This window comes from Carassius auratus, chromosome 50 (genome assembly GCF_003368295.1).
Source record: "Carassius auratus strain Wakin chromosome 50, ASM336829v1, whole genome shotgun sequence".
Lineage (NCBI taxonomy): Eukaryota > Metazoa > Chordata > Actinopteri > Cypriniformes > Cyprinidae > Carassius > Carassius auratus.
The window spans coordinates 4,362,028-4,381,839 of NC_039292.1; the positions used below are offsets into that span (position 1 = coordinate 4,362,028).

At 38.7% G+C, this 19,812-nt stretch overlaps 1 protein-coding gene across 2 annotated transcripts; it reads left to right on the forward strand.

Moving 5' to 3' along the window:
* Positions 1–152: 152 nt before the first annotated feature.
* Positions 153–9,516, forward strand: LOC113066711 (GTPase IMAP family member 4-like). Of its 2 annotated transcripts, none has more exons than XM_026238686.1 (4): positions 153–502; positions 717–802; positions 1,314–2,018; positions 6,717–6,883. In XM_026238686.1, exons 2-4 carry the CDS (start codon positions 781–783, stop codon positions 6,758–6,760), a joined length of 771 nt encoding a protein of 256 aa, XP_026094471.1. In that variant the 5' UTR covers positions 153–502; positions 717–780; the 3' UTR covers positions 6,761–6,883. The 2 variants fall into 2 exon arrangements, 1 of the variants encoding a protein (XP_026094471.1); XR_003279217.1 differs by lacking the exons at positions 153–502; positions 717–802 and adding exons at positions 7,985–8,143; positions 8,881–9,516 and having other exon boundaries at positions 1,903–2,018; positions 6,717–7,421.
* Positions 9,517–19,812: the final 10,296 nt, after the last annotated feature.

Consider the following 19,812-nt stretch of genomic DNA (forward strand, 5'->3'; position numbering starts at 1 on the left):
CTCTTAAAATCTAAGTCAATAGTCAACATTATAATTTATGTCTAAACAATTCTAGTCTGTAAAACATGAGCTTATTGATTTTTATTCAGAATTCAGGTGTTACATCTGGTCAGAGGTTTCTGTAAATATTTAGTTTATACATAAAGTTATGTTTCAACCAAGTTTATTCATGCAATGGAAAAATATTGAGTAGTGCATAAGTTTTAACTTGGTGCCCTGTTACGTCGCAGCTAGGCTAAGTTGTAGCTTACAGAAAGCAACCGGCCCTGGGACCACATCACATGTGTATCCACATTGCAAAATCATCTATTCTGATGTGCAGTGTACAATTAAATACCACGGCTGGATAGGACTGCCTACTAGAAAGCAGCAGCTTGGAGAATCTGCAATCTGCAGCAAATTTAAAGATGTACGTAACAGGATTAAGAACTTAAAAAAGAAGAATCTGATGCTCCTGGCTGAGAGTCGGTGGCAGTGAGAATGAAAAACTTCACCCATTGAGGTTTGTTTCTTTAATAAGTTTAACAATTTGTCAATGCTGAAGAATTATGTAAGAAAATAATTTTAAATTGAAATGTATCAGAAACAAAAAAAATGTAAAGATGCATTTAGGGTTAGTTTCTTACAAAGTGTGAAAAAAGTTATTTTCAGGAAGTGGCTTTATTGCACTTAGACCTTTGCATGTTTTCTTTTTTTTTTTTTTGGCTGTTTATCAGGAAGTGAAAATAAATTGCAAGAACTACTAGATGGAATTATTTACTCTGGAGCTGAGACAACAATATGTTAAGTAAAGTGGACTTCGGTAAGCTTTTATCTCCTTATAGAAGACTATTATATGAAAGTAAAAAAGTTACCAACATTTTTTCTGTTTCTATGAGATTTCACTTTCTCAAATTGGTTTATACAGATAAGATATTTTGGTCTGTTTATTGTATGCTGTGGACTTTTTTGTGCAATGACCAGTTGTGCATGTCAAAAACAATACATACACACATTAATATATGTGTTAATATATTAATATATAACAACACATTGTTCTGCAGCGACTAGAAATAGTCTTGCTTATTCTGTGTGCTCTATCATCATGTGCAGATTAGTGATATTAAGTTAGTCTTCTTTCCTCAGGCTGTAAATAGCTTTTAACTGTTGTTTAACTCTTATTTGCATGCATTAGGGATACACTTGTGTTAACATTAATGAGTGGTTTAAAATTGAACCCAAACAAATTTCAGTTAACCTTTAATTAGCTGATGGAGTTTACTCGAGAAGATGTCACCAACAAACCAAAGTGTTTTTTTTCTTTTTTGTTGCAGGTGATTCTCAGCATCTCTCAGAGCTGAGGATTGTGTTAATGGGGTCTAGAGCTGCTGGTAAGAGTTCAGCAGGAAACAGCATCCTGGGCAGAGAGGAGTTTGACTTGAAGACATCTGCTCAGTGTGTGAGGAGACATGGAGAAGTAGCAGAGAGACACATCACTGTCATTGAAGCTCCAGGATGGTGGAGGAATCACACTGTAGAGAAGAGCCCTGAGTTACTGAAACAGGAGATTGTGTTCAGTGTGTCTCTGTGTCCTCCAGGACCACACGCTGTACTACTGATCATACGTGTGGACACTGGATTTAAAGAGACGGAGAGAAAAGCAGTGCAGGGGCATCTGGATCTTCTCGGTGAGAGAGTCTGGAGTCACACTATAGTGCTGTTCACTGGTGGAGACTCTCTGTCAGACACATCTATAGAGCAGTACATTGAGAGTGAAGGACAGGATCTCCAGCGGCTGCTGGACAAATGTGGGAACAGATATCATGTTCTCAACAATCAGAACAGGAGCGACGACACTCAGATCAAGGAGCTGCTGGAGAAGATTGAGGAGACAGTGGCACAAAACAACGGCTGCCATTTTGAAATAGACAGAAAGATTTTACAGGAGATGAAAGAAAGAAGAACAGTAGCAGATGAGAGAGCAAAAGAACGAATGCAGAGGACAAAAAAACAGAGAGACAACATCAAATCACAGATGAGTGAGTCCATTTACTAAGTGCTTTAAGAGGAAGCTTGGCTGGTTCTTGAGCAGTTCTTGAGTTCTTGAGATTTGATGGTCTCAGAAGCAGTGGTTCAATCTAACGAAGTAATAATACTTTGTTACAGTACTTAAGTATTTTTGGAAGTATCTGTTCTTAAATTCTTAAATTTCAGCCAACTTTTACTTTACTACATTTCCTAACTAAAATGATATACATTATATCTAATGCGATAATATGGTAAGTGTTGTGATGAGTGATCTGACATTATCAAGTATATTGGCAAATCACATACACAGAGTGCATGCATGTGATTTATTAGTCTATTAAAACGAAAAGGGAAGGCATTCAAAAATTGTAGATGGCAAAAATCCTTCTGTATGCTTTTTATATTTATATAATTTAATATAGTTAATCTAAGAGTACCATTTTTCTGCAGATATCAGCATGATAACAAATGTAATAATCATTTTATACAAGTTCATTAAAGTTAGCAATGAGTGATTTACATTTCAGACATAATATTGCTTGTTATTGCTCACGAGGCACGGAGGAGAATGAGCTCGTGGGGATCACAGGTGGATCTCGCTGAGGAGTGTAGAGAGGGACTTTTCCTTTCACACTCTCTGACGGCAAACGAGAGTGAACTTTGGGAGGAAGATGTGTTGTCATTAACCCATTCTGACACTGAAGATAGTGCTCTGCTGGGTTCTACCCAGAAAGAGCAGGAGATGTCTGAGAGTGGCGAAGAAGCTGAGGCTGAGCCTTCTCAATCCTTCTGCCCTGCGTATGAGGAGCTGTTAGAGGTTATGGATCGCGCCACGGCAAAATTAGACTTGCCATGGAAGTGTGCCAGAAAGGTAACGTCACGAGGTCCTCTCATGGGCTTCATTCAACCAGTGTGTATTTGTTATACACCTCAAGCGTCGCCCCTCAATATGGGGGGCTGTGTGGGCAATTCTCACGGTAGTTTAGCAGCGATCCCCTTTTCAAAAAGGGTCGCCTATGAGCATGCTGCTTGGAGCTCGGGGTCCTCCTCTCATGGGAAGACTGAATTCTCATTTTTGTTCAGAGCGCTCCAGTACTACATACTGTTTTGAGATGCACTGTGAGAGCAGACATCCTGCTGAGGCTCGGGGAATGGCGCCTTCGCACCAAGGTGTTGAAGCAGAGTTGGAGAGGTTGGCCAGACTTGGGTGGATCGGTTTTGCGGCTCGAGAGAGCATCGCACTATCCCCTCTGGCTTCCTCTGACTCATCCAGCTCCATTGGGGCTGGACGCCATGGTACAGGCATGGCCGAGGCTTCATCTGTGTGTTCCGTCCTCCAATTGCTCTGCTCCCGGGCCATTCCATCTACGAGCTGCTGTATCAGAGTGCCACGAGAGCCCCTCCTTTGTGACAGGCAAGACTTGGTAATAGACAGTGCTAGGTTCTTAGCCGTATCCCTTTAAAGGAATCTTTCAGCTCTACCCGGGCCGAGGCCCTACAGGTAAGTTGGGTATGTAGCTTAGGCCTTTGGCCATAAGGGATAATGTCATGGACATCCATCGAACCGTCCCAGGGGCGACTCCCGGTGAAATGGTAGAGTTGGTACTTAGTGTTTGCCATGATTCTGGCCTGCACTCCCCTCAGCATGGCGGCGTGGGTATACGGTTCCCCATAGTGTCCCCTCAGAGGACGCAGTTCGAAGTTCCCTTGACAGGGAATGTCTCAGGTTACGAATGTAACCATGTTTCCCTGAGAGGGAACGAGACACTGCGTCCTCTAGCTCCATGGCATGCTTCGGACGCAAGCTTCACGAAGAAGATAAGTGACGGGTCCTACGGGCGCGTATTTATAGTCGCGCTGGTAGTGACATCAGAGACTGTCGCCGGCCAACGCATTGGCGTTTTTCGAAGTATGTTTCAGACACGGGTCACGACGAGGTGTTCCCCATAGTGTCCCCTCAGGGGACACAAAAACAGTTTTGATTACTTTGGTACATTCATGAAATTGATTATGTACATTCATCTGCAGTTTCCTACATTATCAGTTGCTAATGTCATGTTGCTTAAAATCTATTATATACATTTACCATAGTCTTTCTTACCACTCAAAACATATAGTCTTTAGTTCATCGTATAAGTAATTTAATGCAAAATGGTTAATCTAGTTTATTTTTTTTTTTACAAATTATTTTTCGACTTTTGTAAATTTGGCATGAATTGTGTAAGTGAATCTTGACTTTCACTAATAAAGAGAATGTAGATCAATCAATGATAAAACATTTCTCTGAAATAGCTCAAAGGTTCATCTCATGAATCTTCAGTTGGAAAGCATATACTATGGACAGAGGACAACACAAGAGTTACACATTCTGACAATGGATTTTTCTTATTTTCATCTTTGTGCCCATATTTCTTGTTCCTTTTCTATATCAAAATGATATTGTAATGGTTTTTTTTTTTGGTCAAACCACTAGTAAAAATGTAACTGAGATTTCTATCCCATCTCTTTTAATCAATATCCCACATACTATTATGTGTAAATTTGTACTTTTGAAATGGATATATGCCATACATAAGCATACGACATACTGTTCAATACATTAACTGTCATCCAAAATGTTGCTATAGTTTACATCAGGTAATATTAACAAAGAGCACTGTTATATTGACAAGATAACTAAGTATATTGATTTTGTTGTTTGTGAACAATGACACAAGGACTTTTCATTCTGATGGCACTGATATGTTCATGAGAGATGAACTAAAGATTTTGAGTAATTTACAGGCTTTTCAAGTAATCCATCGTGTGGTGCTGTTTGTATGAATTGTTTTGAGAAATGCACATACTTTTTTGCAAATATTAAGGATGATTTGAGAAATTCACCAAAGCGACTGAGAAAAACTGTAACACAGTCAAATACTTTGTTCCGGAATTAATCATTCATTAGGATGAATAAGTTGAATCTCAATGACTCATTCATTAACAGTCACTTGCTGCCACCTACTGGCGGTTTTAATTTCACATTTAGACAAAATAATTTAAAATAATTTCAAATAACAATATTCAACGTTTATGTTAAAAACAAAACATTATTTGTCCATCTGTAACTGTAGGTAAATGCATTCATGTCCCCTCTGAGATATATTAAACCATGTAAATACATCTAAATGCTATTTCAAAAGCAGATTCCAGAAATGTTTTCTTATGTTGGAATGAAAGACAGTAAGACACTAAGTACCAGAAAAAGTGCTTCTTATTCTTACCCAAAAATACATAATGGAAGAAAGAGTTAAAACTGAACACAGTCTTGCTACTCAGGCTGTGCATGAAATTTTTTTATGTATATATTTATTTGCTTCTTTTCCATTCTGCATTTATTTGTACTTTTACTTTCAATACTTAAGTACGATTAAGATTTTTCTTTAAGAATTCTTTTACTTGAGTATGGCTTCCAGGTACTTTATAAACCACTCAGTAGTTCGGGTGGGGGCTGGCTGTTAATTCCATCACAGAGGAACAAGAGACAGTGAAGGTTTTGGAGAACAGCATTTTGCCTTGTTGTTCCTTCACAACAAGGCATTGTTCATTCAGAGACTTTGGCTGGCAGGAGGTAGCATACACTTGTCGGAGTGAATCAATGCTTGGAGGTCAACACATCTTAAAATTTATTTGAAATTGTCAAAACCTTAAATTTGATTCTTGCCAGTGGATTTAGATAGTTCTGTTTGGCCTATTAAAGACTAGACATGCTGCAACGTTCTGGATCATCTGCAAGCTAATTCATATGTCTTGGAAGGCCCACCAGTAGAGCATTGTAGTAGGTCAGCCTTGAAATTACAGGAGCTTGGATGAGGAGCTTTGCCACATATTCTTATAAGAAGCATCTGATTTTCATTATGTTGTTAAGCATGAGCATATCTATGTGACCGGGCTGTTGATGAGCTGTGGGCTGAGAAGCTCTGTTGGTCATCAAACACTATCCCAGGTTTCTTGCTGTCCTGGTTGTTGTTAGTTTTGTGGACCCTGGTTGCACAGTGATGTTTTGGTCAAAGAGTGCAAGGACAACAAGAAGCTCACTCTTTGGAAGTTTAAGCTGTAGTTGATACTTCTGCATCCAAGTAGAGATGTCTAAAGGTAGGCTGAGATACAAGCTAAGACAACAGGATCATCAGGTTTAAATGAAAGATAGATATGTATCATTGGCATAGCACTGGTAGAAAAATTAATATAGTTGGGGCAGATTCCAGGTATTAGGATATATATTGGCACTGTTAAGCCATATGTTTAAGTTTAATATCCAAATAGAGTATGAGTTAATATGTTTATATGATTGATTAGTTTTATATGTCAGTATTGCATGATGGAAATACTGTATCTAAGTTTTTTTTTCTAACCTTTTCAACAACAACAACAAAAAAAAAGTCAGGTTTCCCAACAATTATTCAACAGCCAACATTTAAAGTAGGTGTTTGTTGAGCAAGAATTCTTTAAAACTACACTTATCATTTCATGTACATCATTTGTAATGCATACATACTGGATCAGTTTTAAACCACGTTTCTGATCACCTTGTCAGCTTTATTTGTCATTATGACTGCTATGCCTCACTTATTTAATTACTTAAAACATTTTATTAAGTGCATTTAGAACAGAAATTTACTGTTTTTCAGTATATTAGTATTATGTGTTTTGGTCTATTTTTGTTGCAGGTGATGCTCAACATCGAGCTGAGGATTGTGTTAATGGGGTCTAGAGCTGCTGGTAAGAGTTCAACAGGAAACAGCATCCTGGGCAGAGAGGAGTCTGACATGGAGAGATCTGCTCAGTGTGTGAGGAGAAATGGAGAAGTAGCAGACAGACACATCACGGTCATTGAAGCTCCAGGATGGTGGATGGACGAACCTATAGACGAAATTTCTGATTTCCTGAAACAGGAGTTTTTGCTCAGTGTGTCTCTGTGTCCTCCAGGACCACACGCTGTACTACTGATCATACGTGTGGACACTGGATTTAAAGAGACTGAGAGAAAAGCAGTGCAGGGGCATCTGGATCTTCTCGGTGAGAGAGTCTGGAGTCACACTATAGTGCTGTTCACTCGTGGAGACTCTCTGTCAGACACATCTATAGAGCAGCACATTGAGAGTGAAGGACAGGATCTCAGGCAGTTGCTGGACAAATGTGGGAACAGATATCATGTTCTCAACAATCAGAACAGGAGGGAAGACACTCAGATCAAGGAGCTGCTGGAGAAGATTGAGGAGACAGTGGCACTAAACAATGGCTGCCATTTTGAAATAGACAGAAAGATTTTACCAGAGATTAAACAAAGAAGAAGATCAGAGGAAGAGAGAGCAAAAAAAAAAACTAGGAAGAGTATAAAAAAAATCTGAAAGATGACAGCAGATTACATTTAAGTGAGTTAAAACTTGTAATTTAATCTCAGATGTGTTTTCCTGTCATTGTATGATTTGTTTTAAATAATTTATGTAGTGTCCTACATCAGGACAAACACAGACTGCAGGTTGAGCACTGACACTAACACCCTTCTCAGATGGTCCCATATTCCAGGTACAGACCTGACTGATATATTTATTCCTAAAACTCACAAACCATAATGACCTTTAAACAACCTTTACAATAATTTTATGAGAAATAAACAACAACATTTTAAGTTGTCAATTTAATTCCCAAAAGCACATAAACTGTCTTTGGCAGTGGATGTGGGAGTACCATCTTAAGCCCTTGTTCATGTGGCCTTGAAATAGAATATTGTTAATCATAAAAACATTCTGTTCCATGAGATCCAAAGAGCTGCAATAGTCCTTCTATTGCCTTGTCCATTCAGAGTTGACCATATGGATTACCCCCACATGAAATGATAAAATGTACCTTCAGTGACATGTAACTTGTGTTGAGTTTTTCAAATTCATATAATATTCATACATGTTTTTCTGTTCATTTTTTTTCATTATTGTAGTCAGTGAAGATGAGGGATATGATTCATGTTCTTTGGGAAGTTCTACTTCATTCAGATCACTATCAAGAGTGGACAGCAGGTCAAATTTTGGGTCATCTCGTTCCATCATATCGGGGATGGTAAAAATATCTGACAGCATGGAAACACTACCACCAAAATGTGAGTGAATTGCTTTATTTGGCTCCTTACATATACTTGGGTGTCCCATTAATTTCTTTCAAATATTAGATGCACAAGTTCCATGTAATATTTAACCTGCAAAAACTTAAGCCTTTATCCCATTTCCATTGTATAAATACATTCACTCTTGTACTCCCACACATTCAGAAAACTTCTGTGGGGTCATGAGCTTTTGGTTATACTGCTCTGTATTTATGGAATTCTCTACCAGTGGATGTTGGTAATAGTGAAAGTCTTGTGGTTTTAAATCTAGACTTAAAAATCTATTTAGGCAGGCTTTTATGTTTTTCAATCTTTAGTTGGAGGTAGGCTGTGCTGCCTTTTGTTTGATGACTGGTTATTTATTGATGTACTATGTCCTAGAGTGTAGCAAAAGGTGCCTATAAATAAAATGTTTAGGCTAATAATAATAATTATAAACCTTGCTACCACATGAATTTCACAAAATGTGGATCTTTTCTACAGCATGACAGCATGAAAATAAATAATTAAAATGTTAGTTTTCCCAGTCTTTACAGAAATGGTGGGTATTTTCCCTTAATCAATAATTACTTTACAGTCCATATGTGTATATGCTACCTGGTAATGATTCTTTTGACATCAGTTAATGTTTCATGAATGTGTTTTGGGCAGTAGGCCACATTGACTTTAAGAACCGAATAAACGTGTTATATGTCAGATTTTTTCAAAAGATGTTCTCATTCCATTTTTTCCAGTGAGTGGAGATGAGGGATCAGACATATGGTCCCTGGGAAGTTCTGCTTATGGTTTATTGAGATCACTGTCAGCAGCAAAGAGCAGTTCATTCTTCTCATCACACAGCTCAGAATTTGTATCTTTGCAGTCCATCCCTGAGTCTGTGGAACATTCAGGATATAAATGATTGTGTCCAAGATATCAAAACCTTTCTCATGAATATTAGGGAAGCATGATGAGCATGAAGACAACAACACTAAATCATATTGTTTTTGGGTTTTTTTGCAATGAGAAATGGTGACTCATGATCTTGGCATAAAGCCATTCATGATCTTTGTTCTCCCCCATGGAAATCATGAGCCACTAGAATAATTACCACCTTTTACCCAACTAGCAACAGCCTTTCCAAGTAAAATATTTATCTGTAGTGGAGGATATTAACGTGATCTCATGAGAATATGTGTGTATTTTTACGTTAAATGTGGTTCTACCACACGTACATTTACTTACGTTTTCATGCAAATAAAAACGTACAACATTGATGATGTGTTTATAGCAGTAAAACTTACAAGCACTTACGTGTTAGCAGCTAAAAAAACGTAAATAATCTAATGTAAAGTGTGAATGTATATGAATTCCCATGTATTAATATTAAAATCGTGGCTTTAATGATTTAAATCTGTTGTATTTAATTGTCATATCAATACATGTTTTTATTAAATTTATTGAAAGCAGTTTACTCATCTACTTAATAGGAAATTACATTTCTGTGCATGCTGCAAACTCGTTTTGGGGGATTACATAATGTAAAATGAGACTACACTTTGAAACCTTAAAATGAATAGAATTTATGTAATTGTTTAACCATTTTGTAATAATTTGCTGTGCGATTTTCTCCTATCCAATGGCTGAGAATACAACCATAGATACACAAAAGCAAAGCATTAAAATTACAAATCACATCCATTTTATTTGTTTGCTGTACTCCATATCTTTAGAATCCAGATGTTTGCAAGGAACATATCCAATTTCTGCCTTTTATCAATCGATCTTCATCTTCGTTTTCAGCAAAAGCGACCATCACAGTCAAAGCCCACGCTCGTTATGATTCAAATTTGTAAATAGCGCCAGTGCGCCACCCTCGAGAACGTTACGACATGGTTTACGGCACTGATATCGAATGCTCATTGGTTCTCACCTAATTCGTGACAGATTGCGACATGCCGTGTTTCAGTTAATAGACATTTGAAATCAAGGGGCAAGGAACTCGACCGGAAGTTGAAGTCGGGTGGGGGCTGCCCTCTTTTAGCAGAACTTCACTTGCGTTAGCAGTCCCATTGACTCCCAATCATTTTGGCGTCACTTTGACAGCGAATAACTTTACATCTGAGGCGTTTAAAGACTCTGTTTGTCCATTATTTATTTCTAAAGATACACGAAAATGTATAAAGGGCTCCATTACCTTCTATGTTACATTATGGCCCCGTATAAACAGTTTTTGTAAAAAAATAGGCTAACGATTGAGTCATAACCACTCGGCTCTCTGTCGCATTACCGTACAAACAGGAGGAGAAGCTCGCAGGCAATTAACTTAATATGGCGTACTGGCGTTACATTTTAAAATACTATACAAAATAATTAATCAGAATACTTACTCCTGCTCACTCACGACAAAGAACTCCCCGCTCAAGCTCGCCGTCTCTGCAAGATTAACGATGCCAGTTTGCACGTACAGCTACTAGAAGATTTACATCTGGCAGACAGGTTGCTGACGTCGTCAAGCTTCGTTTGAGTCTGCGCGTCAGAAAGGGAAGTGCTAAAAAACGCTAAAACTGGGCTTCATTTGTCTCAATTGAGTTCCAATGGGGTCGCTGTGTCCATTTCTTTTACTGTCTATGTTTGAAATCAGTACTGCACCAGTGTTAACGGAGAGAAGACAGATTCATAATTTCACCGATTAATAAATTACATTCTGCTCTGTACCCTATAAAAACTATTACCTCCAGAGAGGACTGCGACTGGAACTCATTATCATATGAACTACTTTTGGTAACGTTACCACTTTTGATATTTTCGCAAAAATTAAATGATTAACGTTATGTTTGTTTGTCTGTTGTTTGTTTATTTATAACAGTAACATAATGTAGTTTTAAGAAATGGTTATGGGTAGGTTTAGAGGTAGGTGTAGGATTAACGTTAGTTGCTCAAAATAACGTTTTAATGTTATATTTTTACTAAAATTGTCATTTTCCTACAAATATCTGTCCTTTATGTTTTATTCTTTTAACATTCTGTATAAAATGGGTAGGTTTAGGTTCAGGTGAGGTTTAGGGATCTTAAATTTATAAAAATAATTATAAAAAGGGAAAATAAACATAAGTATTAAACAAATTAATCAGATACGCATTGAAAAGCAGCTTCATGAGCAAATTTCTATGGATAACTGACTGGTCAGAGAACACGTTCTATCTGTACATATTTGAGGTTGTTTTTACATAAATTTAGATACATATCGAACCTGTTATTACGTCCAGATAATACGTAAACGACACTGTAAATACGTAAAGGCACATACGTATTAGACAGTTTTAATTTACGTCTAAATAGGTATGTTTTGATTGTGAGATCAGGCTGAGGATATAGCTTATATCTGATCACCCCAGTGACACTTTATATATGTTTTGCCTAACATTGGAGTCTTGCCTTAAAGCGGCTTTGGCGGTCAACATGCATTTGTTGCAGTATAGCAATTGTCCTTTTTGTGAAACTTCATAGACATTTAACTCAAAAGCGGAAATCCTGGGGTACAAGTTAAGTGAACGTGACAATTCTGTGTTACATCGATAAATAAAAATTATAAAAATAAAAGAAAATGTGTTGTGGTAACTTTTTATTTTAAGTTAAACTAACTTTGTGGCGAGTAGGGTTGTAGAAATTTTCCGATTCCGGTTCCGGTTCCACCTAACGGTTCCAGTTCTGATTTCGGTTCCATTAAAATCATTAAACAATTATTAAGAAATAATGCACAAAACTCAACTACTCAATGCTCAATACTGTTTATTACTTACTGTCAACTTAATTTAAGGGTTGGCAATGTCAAAATGCAACATATATTACAGTGTACAGATCTTCATAAGTGGGGTGGGGTATTTTTAGACATTTTCCGGTTCGGCTTCTGGTTCCATTTAAATGAACTATTATTATGTTTTTTTTTTACTATTTCACCTTAGTAAAAGTAAGTAGGTAGTAAGTTATGTTGAGTAATGCTAGTCCATCAATCAGCATGTGTTTCAAAGTTGATGTTTTTTACACTATCAATAACGTTTTGCTTTTCAAGCAGGAATAAGCTGCTAATAGTCCCTTGAGGGCTGAGACACTTGTTAATTTCCCTTAATTAATGAAATATAAATGGTTAAACTTATAAACATGTATACACACTCTCCATAAAGTCCTTATTTTACAAATAATAATGCAGTCAGGAGATGGTGTGATGCAATGAGTGGTTTCCACATTTTTAAACATTTAAAATGCATTAAAATAAATATTTTCTATCACTTTGTTTATCACTCTAGAAATGACCTGTACATGAAATAATCTAACCCTCATACTTGCATAACAATAGCAGTCTATTTATTTAGTGGTCCAAGTTGAAGCCAGTATGTATATTAATGACAATAAGTGACACACTGGCTGCGTGGCGTTTCTGCTGCGTGGCGGCTGCTTCGCGTTTTCTGTGTCTTTACACACCTGAATCGTGCCTGACGTGGCGCTGGCGCGCTGCTGCTGCTGTGGGTGACAATGAGGGAGGCCGCCACCAGACCAAGCTCTTGTCTTCATGACAAAAATATAAACTTTTTTTTTACACACCAGTATTGCCGGCAAAATAGACTATGTTTGACAGGTGCAATATTTGAAAATCGATAATTATTCATTTATTTTTTAAATTACATTTATATCTGAATTTATGTCAACCTATAGACTTTCAAACATCAAAATGCCATGAATTAATATATATTTGTGTACAAAATGACATATAAACATATTTTCCTATTATATTTTGCCTGGAAACGCTTTCAACACGCTTGCGTGTCGCGTGAAAAATAGGCATCGGTTCTATTTCTAGCATGCACGCGTTTTTTGCGAGGCTCGAGCCGTGGCTGAGACGCGTGTCTCACGCAGGCAGTCTGCAAGCTCTAACCTGTTAACATGGGAGCCGAATTCAAAACGGACACGCCACACAGCTGAGACGCTTGCGCCACGCATCCAGTGTGTCGCCGGCAAAACGATGTGCACAGTTATCAAAGGCGCGACTGCACATACAGTCGTAGGAAACAATGTGCTCGGCAATTAAAGACGCGACAGCGCAACGGGTCTGTGGATGCGCGTTATTGGAATCAATGTGCTCAGTAATTAAAAAGACAAGGAGGTGTGTCTGTTATTCGGTTCGTGACATCCTTTACGGGAAACGCCGAAAACTCAGAACAGCGGCGCAAGGCTGCTCACAGCGCTTGGTCACGTGTTGCACAAGAACCGTTTTTAGAACCGAAACTCAGAAATTGCTCACGGTTCCGGTTCTTTTCAAAGAACAAAACCGGTTCTGAATAAGAACCGGTTTTCGGTTCCCATCCCTAGTGGCGAGTGATGTGGGCCGAGAGCTGTGGGAACGGAGCGAGGCTGGTGGAGTGATTGGAAATGAGCGACGCCTACTTGACCCACCGGTCTCGAGTCCCACGGAGGAAATGGAAGGTTATAAAAGAGGAGCGACAACTAGTGATGGCCGATTCGTGAACGAATCGTTCAATTTAACCGGTTCTTTTTAGTGAACCGGTTGAACCAGTTCACCAAATCGAACTGAATCGTTTGAAACGGTTCACGTCTCCAATAAGCATTAATCCACAAATTACTTAAGCTGTTAATTTTTTTAACGTGACTGACACTCCCTCTATGTCAGAATAAACCAATATCCCGGGGTAATCCATTTACTCAAACAGTACACTGAATGAAATGCTGTGAAGACCGAACTGAAGATGAACACCGAGCCGAGCCAGATAATGAACGAACACGCCCACTGCTGGAGCAGTTCTCGTTCTCGAGTCAAGAACCGGTTGCTTCGGTTTTTATAGTTAATGATGACACATTCACAAATTGAGTTTGTAGTAAACAGAAAATGAACACGAGTAGAGCAGCTGATGAAACTGAACTGCAGCACGTGCAGGTTAGAGCGAAGAACCGGTTGCATCGGTTTTCGGATCATCAGTACACTCAACCAAGAATCGTTTCTGTCGGACGCGTCCGAATTGAGAACCGATGAACTGATGATACTGCGCATGCGCGATTCAGCGTGAAGCCAACTGACTCACAGCATGTCTGAACCGAAGTGATTCTTTTGGTGATTGATTCTGATTCTGTACTAATGTTATGAGCACGGGTATTTCGAGGGCTTGGATGAAGGGGAATCTGGCGAAACGTAAGTTCATTTAATAACAAATACATCGCAATGGATTATGTTTAGTAAGTGGATCATGGTTTCTGCGCTGATGACACCTAATTTATTTACTTTATATCTTCAAGACTTAAATCCTCACATGCACATTATTGCTGCACATTATTGTTGAGACCCTGGTCACACATAGCTATGGACTTCTTCACAGGCCTACCTCGGAAAACGTGATCCAGGACAATAGTCACTGTCTCCCTCGCTGAGGGCAATTTGGGGAGGGGAATAAAATGTGCGGCCTTTGAGAACCTGTCCACCACAGTAAGGACTACCGTGTTGCCGCTAGACGGAGGTAGGCCTGTGAAGAAGTCCATAGCTATGTGTGACCAGGGTCTCAAAGGGACAGGCAGCAGCTGGAGTAATCCTGCTGGGAGTCGACTGGAGCCCTTACCCGCAGCACAAACAGGACATGCTGACACGAACTGATGAGCGTCCCGCGCCATGGAAGGCCACCAGAAGTGCTGCTTGATTAAACTACAGGTACGAGTCACTCCTGGGTGGCAAGCTAGTACGGACAACCCGCGGGAACTGTGACGTTGCGCAGAGTGAGCGGACTCTGGACTCCACGCCCCAGGTGACCATCGCTACTACCCGATCGGGGGGCAGAATGGTCACCGGAAGGATGGATCTTGGTTCAGCCACAAAGATCCGCGAAAGTGGGTCAGGCTTACCATTCTTGGACCCAGGAAGGTAGGAGATGTTAAAATTGAACCGAAAAATAGTGCCCAGCAAGCCTTTCAGGAATTCAGTCGTTTAGCGGTGCGGATATATTTTAAGTTCTTATGATTGGTCCAAACTAAAAAAGGGACCTCCGCGCCCTCTAACCAGTGATGCCACTCCTCCAGCGCTAACTTAACAGCCAGTAACTCCCTATTCCCGATGTCGTAATTCTGTTCCGAGGGGGTTAAACGATGAGAAAAAAATGCACAGGGATGTGCTCTGTCATCCGAAGGTGACCTCTGTGACAAAAAAATTGTCCCTGCTCCACAACGAACTGACGAAACAGATCGGGAGTTACAAGAATGGGAGCCAAAATAAAGCGACTCTTTAAAATAGAGAATGCCACCTGAGCCTGCAGCGACCAACAGAAACATCTATGAGTGCAATAGCACTAATACAGAGATACAACCACGGTCAGATGATAAGAGCAGGTAATTTGGAGAGCAGTCTCCGTAATATGATATGGTAAATTTTGACTGGAAATCCTCAGAGATACCATTTTTCTCTAAGAAGTAATATAATTTTGTGGATACTACCTTTTCTAGTATTTTGGACATAAAAAATGGAGATTCGAGATCGTTCTGTAATTAACTAGTTCTTTGGGGTCAAGTTGTGTTTTTTGATGACAATGACAAAGAGAAATTATTAATTAAAATTAATAATAGTCAGAAGAGTATCTATAACATCTGGAAGCACCTCTTTTATTAGCTTAGATGGAATAGGGTCTAAAATACATGTTGTTGGTTTAGATGATTTAACAAGTTTATACAATTCTTCCTCTCCTATATTAGAGAATGAGTGGAACTGTTCCTCAGGGGGTCTATAGTGCACTGTCTGATGCGATACTGTAGCTGACGGCTGAATGTTTAGAAGTAAAGGAGTTCATAAAGTCATTACTGCTTTGATGTTGGGAAATGTCAACACTTGTTAATGCTTTATTTTTTGTTAATTTAGCCACTGTGTTGAATAAATACCTGGGGTTATGTTTGTTTTTCTTCTAAAAGAGACTAAAAGTAATCAGATCTAACCATTTTTAATACTTTTCTGTAGGATAGATTACTTTCCCACCAAACAATATGAAATACCTCTAGTTTTCTTTTCCTCCAGCTGTTTTCCTTAACCTTGCTTAAGCGTAAAGGAGCAACTGTATTTAAAATGCTAGAATAGCGAGAGTCCAGTTTCTGTTACATCATCAAGTTGTTCTGAGGTTTTGGATATGCTATGGAATTCAAATACATCAGTTATGTTGGATGAATAATTCGATAAAAGTTTAAGCATGTTAATAACACAGATAAATATATTTTTTACATTCAATATTAAAATCAAATGTAATTAAAGTGTACATGTGTGTATTTATTTCCAGGCACCAGCAGTATTCTGGCAGGTGCAACTCTTGATGCTCTTGAGATGCTGTCATTCTCATAATGGGCTAAATTGCTTCCCTTCTAGAGGAATATAGAGTTTCACTAGCCTGTAAACTCTACCAAGCACATAATGTTTTTTAACAAACTGGATTTGAAGGGAGTTTCTTATTTGTTGCTGTGTCTTAGGTGGAGGATGGCAGGAACAGGTTGGTGGGCTGTTTGTGAAACTGGCTCTATCTGCAGCTCAGTTACCGCTGAGAGTGGAAGTAGAACAGCTCTCTCTGACTCCAGACTTCCTGTCTGTCCTTCAGCACCATCTTCTTGTGGTTTACACTGGAAAGACGCATTTAGAAACGGAACCTGCTGCAGGTACGAGCGGCTGATGGAGACGGTCAGACTTCATGAACACTGTGCTGTTTTCACTGGATCACTGTGTGCAGGACGTGGTGAGGAGCTGGAATGCACTATTACCTTCCATCGTACAAAACACAGAGCAGCTGGTGACCAATGCAGAGGAGTGTGCTGAAGCCTGCAGAGACGGTGACACACACACACACACACACACACATATAAACCTGATTTTAATTGACTCTTTTATTTGGTTTTGTTTCTCTCAGGATCTCTGGTCAGATTGGGGGAGTGTATAAACACATACTGGCAGCAGAAGAAGCTGATGGCTCCAGGCTGTGAGCCGGCGGCAGTGAGATCCATGATGAACACACTTCAGCCGCTGAGTTTAGGACAGAGTCTGGCAGGAGCAGGAGGAGGAGGATTCCTGTTCTTACTCACACGTGAGCAGAAGCAGTGAGAGAGATTCTCACAAACATCCAGGTGAGTCACTCAAGAATGAGAACAGTTGAAGAAGAATGTGTTTAACCCTTTCTAAACTGACATTATATATATATATATATATATATATATATATATATATATATATATATATATATATATATGAAGAGCTGGGTTCCAAAATTCTATAAATCCGTTTTTCACAAGAAAGTGGTAAAGTGATGTAAAGTATTTTATGTTTCAAAATTTCACATAGCATCTTTAGGTAGTAATAACATTAAACATTCAAATCCAGATTTAGATTTTCAAAGATTTATAAAAAAAATGTATTATTAATTTTTCCCCCAAAATGTATTAAATCCATTGAATCAATATAAAAGTTATTTTTCATATTAAAACTGTTGAAAACACACAGCATGGTTAAAGGGATTGTTCACCCAAAAATCAAAATGATGTCATTAATAACTTACCCTAATGTTGTTCCAAACCTGTAAGACCTCCATTCATCTTCAGGACACAGTTTAAGATATTTTAGATTTAGTCCGAGAGCTCTCTGTCCCCAGAGCCGGATTATCCATAAGGGCACTTGGGCCAGTGCCCAGGGGCACCAACCATTCACAACAACTACGGGGGCAACACATGACACAAGCTTTAAAAATATTGTTCGTAAATTGTTTTATTATTAACTTGAAATTCTTAAAAGACCATACATAACTTGTTTATGAACACTAACTTAACAACAATAATAATAATAATAAATTATAAATAAATAAATATTACATGACCACTATCAGTCCCCCCCCTTCCGTCCTCAATCTGTCAGAGTTGAGTTGGTCAACAACAAGTACGCGCAAATGTGTAATTTTTTAACGGCTACAGAAAATGAATCAAAATGGACAGACGACGTCAATTGAGTGGTTTTGCAAAAATAAATTTAAAGAAAGACAAGGACGCTAGTCGTTTAGCTACAATTCAAAATTTACATTTGATTTGAAAAATCACCTTAATTATTTCTTTTTTGGGGGGGCATTTGAGGTATACTGCCCAGGGGCACCACACTGTCTTAATACAGCCCTGTCTGTCCCTCCATTGAAATTGTGTGTACGGTATACTGTCCATGTCCAGAAAGGTAAGAAAAACATCATCAAAGTATTCCATGTGACACTCCCTCCCTCTGAACTCAATAATCTTATATATAGGCACTGGACTAAAAATACATTCATCAGTCAGCGCTCCCAATGGGTCATCTTGTCAATGCTATAAATTACAACAATAAAATAAAATTTTATCATGAACAAGAACATGAAATACAATATCTCATTAGACCACAGATATTCCTAAATTACACTTCCCTTACATTCAAATTCAAAAACTGCATTCATCTTTGCCATGTTACATTCATTTAGTTGACTAGTGCTATGTACTGTTCTAACAAAACCATTAATGGCATTAATAAAAACACTTACACTGACACAATATTACATGTGAATCATCTGCAATTATGAACGCGATATTGCATACTGAAAAAAACAAATGGTCAAAGTAAAATGTATTTTATGAATATTGTTGGTCTTGATGTTTTGCAGGACGTTGGTTTCTTCAGTGATCATTCAGTGGAGCTGGATATGGATGGGATCTCAATCATTCAGAAGAGCTCTGAACATCCTGAACAACAGCAGAACACATAAATCTGAGTGACTTATAAATAACAATGAAACTGATATTATTTCTGTAAATATAACAATGCATTTAATTTAAACATTTGTCAATCTTGAATTATAAATAGAAGATTTTTTGTTTAAACTGAAATGTATCAAAAAACTGTGAAATTTAGACTTAAGTTCAAGTTTATTTGTATAGCCCTTTTTACGATACAAGGTATTGCAAAGCAACTTTACAGAAAATTAGTTTTCTACAATATTTAGTAGTAGCTTATCAGTGGTGACTCTCAGTTTGTGCACATATATGACAGGAATTTTCTGAAAAAAATTAATACAAGATGTAGTCAACCAGACGATGAACATTATTAACAGCAATTATTATATTGTGCAATCACACGTATCAATATTTGTTAGTTCTGTAAGGGAAACCGGTCAATTTAGCTCAAAGGGAATCTGTGACGAGTGGGGCGGGGCCGAGGGCCGTGGGAACGGAGCGAGGCCGGTGGAGTGATTGGAGATGAGCGATACCTGCTCGACCCACCGGTCTCGAGTCCCACGGAGGAGATGGAAGGATATAAAACTGGAGCGACGACAGTGACGGACGAGAAAGGACCAGGCCTGGGCTTTATTTTGTGTTTTGGTTTTTATTTGTGCACATCAGTCGTCTGTGAGGGGCTGATGCGCTGTTTTGTCTTTATTTTTTATTATTAAAATCTTTATTTGATTGTCCGCCGGTTCCCGCCTCCTTCTTCCCGATGATTATGGAGATTTTATTATTACAGTGGTGCCTGGGAGAAGGAGGGACACACTGCTGAAGATCCCTCGCCGCTGTGGTGAATCCGCGGTGCCATCGAGCTGGCGAGGAAGTGTGCCGCCATGGACGCTCGAGGCGGTGGGCTGGAGTGAGTTGCCAGGGACGGG

Bases quoted from the DNA above. Each gene is read 5' to 3' on its own strand.
- LOC113066711 (XM_026238686.1), top strand. From the start codon at position 781: ATGTTAAGTAAAGTGGACTTCG. The intron at 803-1,313 runs GTAAGCTTTTAT...TTTTTGTTGCAG, and splicing joins GTTAAGTAAAGTGGACTTCG to GTGATTCTCAGCATCTCTCA. The intron at 2,019-6,716 runs GTGAGTCCATTT...TTTTTGTTGCAG, and splicing joins CAACATCAAATCACAGATGA to GTGATGCTCAACATCGAGCT.